A 12700-nucleotide genomic window follows, 5' to 3' on the forward strand; every position below is an offset into this window, starting at 1 on the left:
TTTTGCCTAGATACTACTCGGTAAACTTTCACGGATTTCCTGTTTTTGACTTTTAATTGTACAAATGGAAGATTATCTCATACCTAATTGTTGTGATGTATTCGACGCATTTTATAGCATATTCAAGCATACAATCTTTAGCTTTTCTTCAATTGTCAAAAACTTTCTCTTTTTCTTTCTATCTTCACAAACTTTAGATGAAACAGCGCTCTTAGGTGTCATTATATTTTATCAACTTTCACATTTAGAATGAAAAAAATAAATGGAAAATGAGGAGTAGTTATTTGTATAAGCAACGGTGTGGGAAATTCTGCTCTCAGTGATGCTACAGGGATAAAGGAAAAGAAAAATTTAGTAGCTAATAACAAAGCCACGATTCCTTTGCGAAAATTTTCGTGTTGCGCCAGGAATTCGCGTTAAGTCTAAAATATTTTACTGGTGAAAAAATCGCGTTATAGCCATTTCGCGCAAGTCGGATCGTGTTGTAGCGGGAGTTGACTGTAGTCTGAAAAGAATTTCTCAGTAACAAGATATTTCGGGGGGGGGGGGGGGGGGGGGGGGGTCCACAGTGAGCCCATCTAGGAAACTTTTGACTCAAGGCACATGTATATTGTTTCTGTAATAAACAATAGTGTCACTAAGGGCTGGAGGAAAGAGCGGCCCACCCAGGCGATATCCCTGGGGGGGGGGGGGAGGAGAAATCAGGGTTGGTTGGATTGAACCCAATTGGGTTGGACCCAATGGGTTTTTTTTGAAAAAACCCATTTAAAAAAACCCATTATTTAGCCCACTTTTGGGTTTTTTTAAATTTTTTGAGAAGTTTTTTAAAAAAGTAATTAATTTAAATACTTTTACAATTTAAACTTCTATTTTATTTGTTCTTCACCACAGACAATGGACATAAAAAATTAGTATTTCTTAACTCTTAACGGCATTAAAAATACTTCAAAGATTTAAAAAATATATATTTAACTTTTATCTTTAAATGGTCAATAAATAACTCAAATTATCTTGACTAAGTCCTGTCACGTCTGGTTTTCTCAATATTTGTAGATTGTACAGAGGAAACTACTCTAGCTAAAAGGCTTTCATGTGAATTATTTTCTGCAACCCGGCACGTCACAAATTTCGAATTAACAAGTTATATTTTTTTTAGAAATTAACAGGTTTTACAAATGGTCGGACAGAAAACAGAATAGGATGTACAGTATTTTCATTATCTTACAAAAAAGTTTAATATTTCTTAATCTGTACACAGAAATAGAAAAACAGGCAACATAAAATTCAAAGAAATGTCTTGATTAAGCTGGAATTCAGTAAATAGGGATTTAAACTACTTGAGGTTCTACAGTAGTTTTGCATAAAAAAATGAAATACAATAAAGTAAAATGCAAAAAAAAAAAAAAAAAAAAAAAGAAAAATAGTAGTAATTAAAAACGAACAATAGATTTTATCACTCAAGAAGTAATTTTGCCTTAACTGTTGGTAATCATGGAAACTAAAAAATCTGAAACTTCACCATTCTCTGGTTTTGTCGTCTTTCATACTCTTCTTCAGAAAACGCTGAATTTTAACTAGTTTTCCAGCTTTTTTTACCCCAAGACAATTCTTGTGCTTTGTTCATATATTTACGCTACAATATGCTACAAGTACCCTACATTTTTCCGAAAAAAAGACAAAAAAACCCACATTTCTTTTAAAAAACCCAGCTTTAGTTGGGTTTTATTTAAAAAAACCCAAAAAACCCTGGGTCCATGGGCTTTTTTAAAAAAACCCGGGTTTTTGCCAACCCTGGGAGAAATCACAAAAAATATAAATACTCCAGTTCAAAAAGTTTCCATTAATATACCTTTAAAAGTACTTAATCTAACAAATTTTAACATAAGTGGAGGACAATATTACATTATGTGTCTAGAGAAAATCTTACATAACGTGCATTTATACTTTATATTCAACTTTTAATGCATATTAGCAAACTTTAACTTTTATTACACCGCATAAATAAAAACGAACTGCAGTTGAAAAGTGCATGAACTTCATGTTTAAATTAAACATTATTTTTTAAGGGGGAGAGACATCACAAATTATCACTCCAGGTGACACCCATGCGAATAACAGCACTAGTATTAAAATATGAGCAAAAAAATAAAAATTATTCTCTCTTAAATATGATGATAAAATAACAATAATCTTAACTTTTTGCAAGGGCCAGGGAGTTATTTTGTCCAACAGCTAAGGTAACTTTATCAGAGTCTCAGGATAATTTTCTCGTACAAGGAACTGGGGTAAAATAGACTTAGACATTTTATGCTGCATTATCTAAAGTATGAAATTGCATCTGTAATAATCATTGGGCATTTGTTAACAAATTATGGCAACAAAAAAAAAGTATGCAAAACTTTTTCTTACTCAGAATTTCAGGATTTCCCAGGAAAGTTTCTCCACTGGAGTAAGAAAAGCTGTCACTAGGAGCACTGAGAGCTAAAATCCTGCACTGACAATTTACACCCCCTTACATATCCCTCCTTGAGCTAGTTACAACAAACTTAAATCTCCTTTTAAGAGAGGCAATTGGAAAAGGAAAAACATTTTATAAATTATTTTGCAGTAAATCACTAATTAGTTTGCAGTTTTACCTTTCAGCATCAGCACAAATTTAAATGTAATTCAAAAAGAAGAAGAAAAAAAAATACCATGAACTTTTCTGGAGAGTTGTTTGGCATTAGATGTTGGAGCCTCATGTGCACCCCTAAATAAAAGCCAAAATTCTCAATTACTATAAAAATTCAAACCATTCTTTATACACAAATGAAAATGAAATAAAGTATGTAATAACAAAGCATTTAAAAAAAAAAGTACAAAAGCTTGTGATAAAAAATAATAAATGAATATAGCAGTAAAAAGGATCAGGTTTTCCAATAAACCTATAAAGCACAAATTTTTTGAAAGTTAAAGCTAAGAAAGTTCAAGTTAGAAGAAACTGGAAAACATTATCTAGACCAATGACAAATCATCTAAATAAAAGATATTAACTACAAATAAAAATAAAACATTAACAATCTTAAAACAAGACAATTTGCACAAAAAAAAGGCTAATATCATTTTTTTTTAAATTATTAAATTTAATGGTTAAAAAGAAGGTAAGTAGATTTTGAAGCTGGTTATTTGTGAGGTGTTATTGTCTGTTTTATTTTTTAAATTTACTAATTTGGAAAAAAGTGTACTGAACTTCGGTTATCTTACACAATTATAACATGATTATATAATGAAACATTCTCCAATATCATGTCTTTTAAATGCAATTAAACTGAAACTTAACCCTTCAGATGAATTCGAGAGCATTAACAAGCACAAAACAGTACCTTGTAACACAGTTAATGTAAACTTTCAACATCCTACGAAAACATTAAGAGCTCGAGAAAATATAAAACTTCCTGTTAGTTTGACATAACCAATAAAGTATCAAACTGAAGCATTATTGCTAAGAAAAATATTTAAAGGCTGTAAAAGGCAAAAACAAAAAATTCCAGAATCAGATCCCTTCTCACTCCATGAGAATTTATTAAAATGTTAATTTTCAAGTTTAAACTTTAAGGTTAATTTTCAAGTCTATAGTTACAAAATACATATCAAGATACAAGAAAAAATAAATCTAATTTCATACCCAACCACAATATCCTCTTGCTCCACTGGAGGTGAAGGAGGTAAACTAGGATCTAAATGTAAGCTGGAAAAAAATTAACTAGTTAAATTTTCACCCATGAGTACTTACACAAAAAATACATATAAACTGTAAAATGGCAAATCAAAATGTTGTAAAATAAACTATGAAACTGTAGGCTTTAAACAGCGTCAACGAGGTTTCATGTCAGCCTTGTCAGAAAGTAGGGGCCTAGCTCGGGATCGGTGTGGTAAAATTTTATGAGTTTTCTGGTTTGAGGGGGGCCCAGTAACTAAACTGGAAAGCGGCCCTCTTTGGCTCTCTGTGGCCCTAATTATAAAAAAAGTCGTTTTCATATGGGATTTACAAAAGGGGAATATCGAGTTATAAGACTGTACAGCAGCGCATCGCTTGATTTACCAGTAGGCCCAGCTTAGGGAGCAACAAAAATTATTGAATATAAAGAGTTTTGAATTATTTGAAAACCAGTGCACTTAAGTGACAAATTTCTCTCTCATCTAGAACATTTAATCTTTTATATAAATTGTACTATGTATAGTGATGTGGATCGGGTAAATACCCAGTGGGTAGGTAAATATTTTTTGGGTATTTACCCAAGGCCTGGGTAAATACCCAAAAACTGGGTATTTTACAAAAAATGCAAAAAGTGAATGGGAATTTGTTTTTTAAATCTAAATATGAAATAGTTGGTAAAACTGATACATACATATGTATTACACAGTTTATAATATTTTTTATTGAAAGACTTGATGAAATTATGAAAGAAACATATCGTGAACCGAAGAATCTTTCTTTTGAATGTCATAATTGGAGAAGTATTAGCAATTCAATGATGAACTTCAGGATTTTAAAATCACAATCTAGGTTAGTCATATCCAAAATGAAAAATTAAAAAAGGAAGCTGGGCTGTTTGGAAGAAAAAATTGAGAAGTTATTAAGACTATGATGTTATTTATTTATTTTATTGCTGTTAAAGTGATAACAAGACAAATATAGAAACAGTTTTCACATTAATAAGCAAAAAAAAAAAAAAAAAATCAAAATATTATTTTCTGTTTGCCTTGCACATTTGCATTTGCTCCCCGGTACTTTGTGATGAAAATTTATTCAAACTATTTTTAATGCAAACAGTTAGTGATGTAGGGGGGAAAGTTAATATTTTTTTTGGGTATTTGAAGGCTGGGTAAAACCCCTAGTATTCGCGCATTTTGCAAAAAAAAAAAATTTAGGTGGTATCAAAAGGTGATAATTTTCTTTTTTAAACATAAACAGTAAAATAAAAGATTAAAACTATAAAAATTTATACATTATAATTTTTTTAATAAGGCTTAATGAAATCTTATCAAAAAAAACTGTCAGAATTTAGAATGAACTATTTTAGGCTCAAATTTTTTTCATTTTAAAATACTATTTTGGAATTTTATTTTAAGACTTATTCCATCAGTAACACAGGATTTTCGAGACAGTATCAAAATTCCTTCCTGCTGCAAGTGCAGCTATCTTTAATTTTTCTCTTTCCCATTATCAGTTCTTTATCATTTTGAAACAAACCTCAGCAGTTTCTTTTCTTTAGAATTAATTAAAAAAAAAATTTAAACATCTTCAAACACATTTTACTGAAAAAGGATTAAGTATTTTTATGCTAACATTTATGCTGTACAGCATTTATTTTTAGTATTAAACTGTTTTGTTCTTTAAATTAAAACATTGTAAAACAGCTGGAACGTCTATACTTTTTTCTCCCACTCAATACATATGCTTGAAATACAATAAAAAGGGAAAGTCACAATATCAAAATGAAATAAGCGAACTAAGGACTGATACGTTATCACGGGATAGACCAGCCACTTAATTTCGCAAGGTCCATTCTTCAGAACATCTTTGGTTTGTTTCTTTCTATTTTTGAATTTTAAATGTGTCTGTATATTGTGTGTGTGTGTGCATGTCTTATATATATATATATATATATATATACATATATACAGGGGCGGACTGGCTGACTTTGGCCCAGTCGGCAAAAGAATATTTTGGCCCACTTCTGTAAATTAGTCGAGCAAAGACATTAAACTACTACTAGTTCCTATTTTTCTTTAAGTTCCTAAATCAAGATTTAAAGTTCTAAAATAGAAAATTGTGAAACGTAAAATATAGGTAACACGGACACATTTTTTATGTGCCTTGAAAGGATACTAATGGTTATAAGGCTTTATATGGTTAAGGCTTTTAAGGCTTTATTATGGTAATTTAGGCTTCTATACTGATAACATAGGAAGGACACGAGGAAAGAGATAAGGAACCAGGTAAATCGCCCCGAAATTATATAGGCCTAAGAAAAGAATCGGGACACGGGGTTCTAGTTCCCTTCCAAGCGTATTTTCAAAGTTGATGTCAAAAAAGGCAATTTTACAGTTTTCGGTAGCGTTAAAGGAGAAGGAAAACAAGGGGTTCCCCAACAATTTTGTTTTCTTAACATTTTTTTCAAAATTGAAATCCATTTTAGTCGATCTTTGTTTACAATGGAATGTCGGGGGCTCTTCCCAGAAATTCTCCGAAATGGGAAGTTTTAGAAATGCAGTTTTAGGCTACGCTTAGTAAAATTAATAGAACAGCATAGGGAGCTCTCTACAAAAACGTTTAGAGTTTGAACTATTAAAAAACGCAAAACTAACTTTGGCCACGTTTGAGAGAATAGTAGGGTCAGTGATCTCATTTGGAAGTATTTAAAAACTGAAGTATACTTGACCCAATTTTAAACTACATTTCGTTACTATAGAGAATCTGGCGACCCTAATTCGAAATTTTCCGACATTGAAATTTTAAAAATATCTTATAAATATGTTTGGAAACATTGAAGGGAAAAGAGAAAGGTTTCCCCCAAGATTTTTTAGAAGGGAACCGTGCCCTTCCGTTCTTAAGCTAACCTTCGACCACTGTCCTAGAAACGTCCTTCTTTCGTTTCAATCATTTATCCACAAGAATCTGATTGGAATATATCTGAATGTTTTTGGCAGTACCTTAAAACTTAACACCAAAAAGCGTTTTAATATTTTAGAAATAATTACTATCGAAAACACTTGAACTTACATGTACCTAGTATACCAAAAAGTAAAAGAAGCACCTTTTTTATTCAACAAAACTTCTCTACCCTTTTATCCCTTTTATCCGAAAGCGCACTGCCCCTTTTTTGGTCTGGAGTAAACAGTAGTTCTCTCTGGGCTTTTTTTTCTGAAACTAAAATCAGTTTTTGGCTATAGTGCAAATAAAAGGATTACGAAGCCCTCCTCATGAAAATTTCTATAAGTGAAATTCTAAGCTATCTTTAGTGACTTTAAGGGAATGCCTAAGGTTCGAAGACTTTGGCAATTTTTCGATATTTAAGGGGGTCCGGGAAACAAAATGTGTCAAATTTTGCTTTTTTTTTATCATTTAAAAAACTTTTCCGTCTTTTTCTGCTTGAAAGGGCGTTTGAATCTTGTTTCTATCTTAATTAGAACGAAAGATATAATTATTTTTGTTGCATTCTTTTAATTAATATTATATTTAACTTTAAAACTTCAAACGCGTTTCTCTCCATGGCAATTTTTCCCGATTTTTCGCATTCAAACTCTTACAAGTCAAGAACTGAGAAAGATAAAGTAATGAAATTTGGAGCATATCTTTTTCAAACAGTTTACTTGGAGTTTTATACGGTGAATTTGAACCATTACTTCAAAAAATATGATTTTTTTTTAAATATCTTTGAATTTTTCGAAATTTTTCTTCAAATTTTTTCTATTTTTATTGAATTAATATTTTTTTAATCGTCGAATAAAAATTAAAACTTAGATATTTCTGCATAGTTTTTTGAAAAAAATTTGAAAATTGACCAAGAATATTTTGAGTTTTAGCAATTTAAAGCAACCCCAATTTTTTTTAGAAAACATTAACTAAATTCAAATATTTTTTTTTAAATATTTATGTTATGATTTTGCGAATCAAACTGACGGTGAATCAGTGCAAAAAATTTCAAAACTTTAAATTTTTTAATATTTTTTTTTTTTTTCCAAAATGTGTCCCGGACCATTTTTAATCTGTAATACACAATTTCCTTCTTGGGCCTTGATGCAAGAACCGGGTAAGTCCAGACTCACTCATTTTTGGTAAGATCAATAAATAACATTAGTGTCCGATCGAAAGGCATCTTTCCCACATTATTTACTACAAAGCAGAGGTCTAATCTTACATTTGTGACCCGTTGTTGCACCAATCGGAACAACCAATTCTCCGCACGCAAAAATGAATTTTCAAAAAAGGAAAAGTTTGGGCATCAAAGTCCTCAATTGTAGATTTAATACTATCGTGACTTTATGACTACAAAGGGACCTCATGCCTGAAACACCATAGGGACCCAGGGTTACCAACTGCTCCGCATTTTGTGGAGTTGCTGCGCAAAAATGGCAAAATTCCTCGGCTCTGCAAAGAAGTTCTTTTGCTCCGCATTTCCCTTCCAACGTTTTCCAGCTTAAACTTTGCTATTTCATCATAACAAACATGTAAATATGGGAAATTAAAGATGCTTATACTCAAAGATTGAAATTGTGTATAAAGCTGTTTTATTAATTTAGAAATAATTATTTTCATATTATTGCTTAAAATAATTATTAAAGCTCTGAAAAAAATCAGATAAGTGGTTTTAGTTAATTTTATTGATTTTTATACAAAATTCCAAACTGCTCCGCAAAATTTTAAATTACTCCTCAAAATCAGCACAGATGCTCCTCAAATTGTTTCGCCAAGGATGGCAACCCTGGGACCCCGTTAAATCTAAGTCTGGCCCTGATTACAACTAATGTTTCTCAAAAAAAAAAAAAATAAATAAATAAATAAATAAAAATAAAGAAAAAAAAATCTTGCCCCCCCCCCCCCTTGCCTATCCTGGAACTCAGGCCTAAATCCGCCTATGTTCAGGAACTCGCCCATTCTAAGTTGAAATTTTGTCCTGTTTCAGATTCAGTTTATCGTAGTAAAGACTTGCTTTCCCGATGCGATTCTCAAATGAAAATACTCGTATAGCGATAAATTACATTAGACTAATGAAATCGATTGCCAACTGACAGCATTTAGTTGAATCTGCCGCAACCAGTGAATATCAGGCCAGGGGCGTGTACAGAAATTTTTGAGGCCCATCACAAATGACTTTTACGGGCCCCCCTCCATTTTGTTTACCACTACGTCCCTACTGTATATTTCACCCCTTATTTAAAATATCTCGGGCTTCCTTTAGACTCGGAACCGGACAAACAGATGTTCCTTCTCTCCCCCTCCCCCCCCCAACCTTGTGCATGCTGCTGCACATTTATAGCAGGGCCGGAGCCACTTTGTCTAATGGTGCAGGCCAATTGTTGTTAATAGACGTACTAATATAAGATTTTGAAAGCTCTTTTTTCGTCCCGGGCCCTTTTTCAGGCCACGTCGGATCCTAATTTCTCTGGCCCCCTCCCGTTTCCTCAATGTGGGAGCCATAGACCCCAGAGCTCTAAGAACTAAAGAGAAAGTTGACAAAGAGAGGAAAGCATTCGCACCTGTGGACTTCGGCTATTTACTTTGGCCCCTGGGACCAAGAATGGGAGAAAAATTAACCTACTTCCAAACACTTTTTTCCCATAGAGTGAATAAATTTCATTTTTTCTTCTATTATTATGCTTTAAAAAATGTTATATGTGAATTAAATGTATTAAGTTCAATAAAAAGTTGCTTAAAGTGGCCCACTCGGCCGTTGGCCCAGTCGGGGATCCCCGACTAGCCGACCTGGCCAGTCCGCCCCTGTATATATATATATATATATGAGATGCAGAATACGCCTGAACACTTGAATTTGGTTTGAAGGAAATTTCTGCAAAAGATATAGGTAAATAAATAGTAATAATAAATTGAGCGACATTTTGTGACATTTTGATGTCGTGCAGTTATATATTACTGGGTTATCAAAGACTAGGACCATAAAAAATTGATGTTTGCTTTTTTTTTTTTTGTAACCAGGTTTTTACTTTTTGTAGGATGGCTTTGTATATTTGAAATATGGCTATCAACATTGATTAGGCATATCCAACACATTTAATGTGAATATCATATTAGATTGCTAAGCTGTTTCACACAATAATTCTTTAAATATGTGATCAAAATACAATTTTTGGGCAAAAATTTATTGTTTTGTATATGGTTGGTTATATACATACATAGTGGAATACATACAGAAAAGTATTTTAGTTGAATATAAATTTTTGAAATAAATACCCGGGAAAATACCCACTTTGGGTATTTGCCCGGGTATATACCCCGGGTATTTACCCCAGAAAATAAATACCCGGGTATTTTACATCACTAACTATGTAACAATGCATTTTAAAAAATATATTCAAGAATATGTAACGCTTGTGAAAGCTTACAACTGCTCTACCAGCCATCTCAAATTAGTTAAAAAGACTAATACAAATAAATATATTATCTAGCTCACAAGCTAGCATCAGATATCTGTTGGCTATTAAAGGAAAACTATGTTTTTGCAAGAGGTTCAGGAATAAATATACTTGATTAGTTGTCAATTACAGTTAAACATTAATTACTAAAATAGAAATTGTATATGTCAGTATCTCTGTAGCTAGCTGCCATATGATTAAGAAACATATCATGCAATAACAGATACATAAAAATAGCTGAAAAACATGCATTGAATCAAGACTTGTTTACAAGTAAAAAATCATAAGCATTTTTAAGTCTAATACAAATGAGCATAGAAACTGCTTTTTCATCTTAATTTACTTAAAAAGGCAATAAATATTATCACAAACTTTTTTCTTTTTTTAATTTGCAATAAAATACTTTGAACAAGCAAAATTTCTTATTCAGGACAAAAAAAAAAAAAAAAAAAGCAACAAACAGTATATGCTTCATATTTAAAAAAAAAGTTCTTAAGAAAAAAAAATTACGTGTTTTATACGCTAATGACATTCTGCATGCAATTTCATGCACAGCTACTATTACTAAAAATGCCAATTAATGTTTAATTTACATATCAAATTATTACAACCAAATCAGAGAGAAAAAAATTGTTTTGCTTAGCAATAAAACACATGCTTGGATAATAATTACTCACTTCCTGTGAGATAAATAGCTGCGGAATGCGCTCGGAGAAACAGATACTTCGGAACATCTACAAAAGTTAGGAATTTGTGGAATACAAGTTATTCTGCTATATATGCTAAAAAATGCCAAATATTTACAGGGAAAAAAAATAACTGTGTATACACAATCAAAGTGTTTTTACTTGAGCATTATGAATAACAAAAAAAAAAAAAAACCTAATATAATATCCCAAATTTTATTCAGTAACTTAGCAAAAATTATAAATAAAAAACTGAAAAAAAAAACCCTCCATTTTTCTACATCTGAATTTTAAGACAAATAAAAAGTGATGCTTTCCATTTTTGTGAGATGTTTGGTTTTAACCTTTAGAAAACCATTATACATTGTATTGGTTTTCTAAAGGGAGACCAAACATTAAAAGATTCAATCAATTTTTTATTATTTCAGTTTTTCACTAATATAATAGTACAATTGTTTATTATTGTTATTCTAATATTTCATTTGAAAATTATGTATCCAATAAAGGATAAAAATTATTTTTCTTGAAACAGCTGAACAATATGTTTTTTCAATAATGCTTAATTTGCATGCAATCATTTAAGACCTATAAAAGTTTCTACTTACTGATTCAGCCCAAGCTGTTGAGGCAGAGGCGACAATGCAATATCGTCTTCATGTGCTTTCCGAAATGCTGGCCAGCTGTGTCTTAAATCGGAACTACTCTCATCTTAAATTAAAAAAAAAAAAAAACATTCACATGTCTTACTTTACTTGGAAGTGGGGATTAATAAAGAAACCAACAATTTTAAGAAATACAGTAAATTGCAAAGGAATACATAACTGCCATTTTTGAAATAAACACAAACAGTAGATTTCACTTTTAAAAAAAATAGATTTATACATCAAAAAATTGGAGAAGAAACAGTAAGATTTTACAAAAAATATATTTTCAGATAAGCTTTTTAAATTACATTTTCTTAGGTTTAGCATTTAACTTTACGACATTTGAAAACTTACACAAAAAATGATTACAAAATTTTGTTTTAATATTTCTGAATCAAGGTTTCAACGAAAATAAACAAATTTTATTTACTAGCCTTTTACAAGGGCTTAAGAATAATTAAAAATGGAAAAGAAAAACATTCAAATTCCAAACACAGATGCAAAAATATTGCTGTTTCATAAAAAAACATGAAAAAGAAAAGTAAAAAGAACTTTTTAATGAACAAAATAATTTTAGAAATATATTTTTAACCTGGTCATGGTGAACAATATTAATAACTACCAATACGATTGTCAGTACTTATGGGTAAAGTAAAAATAAGGAGAAAAAAACATGTGATTAGGAGAGCCTTTTTAAAATAATATTTTGTTGTGGTTGATTCCTAGAAGATTCGCAGCAGGTTTCTTAAAGAGATTAGCTAAATTTTAAAAACTGGCAGAAAATCATACTAAGGAGGGATATCGGGAGATAGCATCAAAGGAGGGGGGGGGGGGGAGACTCATGTAAAAAACAGTAGATTTGGCTGGTATGAGAGTGGAAATGTTCAAAGAATCATACTGCTATGGGTAAGTAAAGATCAGTAACAGCAAAATTTTCACTTTTCATTTTTTTTTTTTCGTTTTTGTCAATTGTAGGCTTGCTAGATTTCTGAAAGGTTCAACCGGGACATCGGAATACCCCCCCTCCCCTTTGTCGCGAGTATTCAAAAGGGTATCAGGGATGATAGTGGACTCAAGTCAAATTTTTTGAAGACAGTACAGTGTGAAATTTTCAGAAACTAGGAGTAAGCTTGCTTCCTCCCCCCCTCGCCCTACCCCATCCTGTTTTAAATATGAAAACAACAACAATTAAAAATAAACATTTTAAGTTTTTTTTTTTTTTTTTTCAAATAA

General features: G+C 31.3%; 1 protein-coding gene across 1 annotated transcript in view; it reads right to left on the reverse strand.

The window, feature by feature from the left end:
* Positions 1-2305: 2305 nt before the first annotated feature.
* LOC129226310 (unconventional myosin-IXAb-like) overlaps positions 2306-12700 on the reverse strand; it is a 43254-nt gene continuing 32859 nt past the window's right edge. The window contains exons 12-16 of the mRNA XM_054860912.1: positions 11429-11531; positions 10815-10871; positions 3665-3727; positions 2694-2749; positions 2306-2319 (exon numbers count right to left, since the gene is read on the reverse strand). Of these exons, the coding sequence (XP_054716887.1) occupies positions 2306-2319; positions 2694-2749; positions 3665-3727; positions 10815-10871; positions 11429-11531 (293 nt within the window). The remainder of the gene's footprint in view (positions 2320-2693; positions 2750-3664; positions 3728-10814; positions 10872-11428; positions 11532-12700) is intronic.

This window comes from Uloborus diversus, chromosome 7, assembly GCF_026930045.1.
Source record: "Uloborus diversus isolate 005 chromosome 7, Udiv.v.3.1, whole genome shotgun sequence".
Lineage (NCBI taxonomy): Eukaryota > Metazoa > Arthropoda > Arachnida > Araneae > Uloboridae > Uloborus > Uloborus diversus.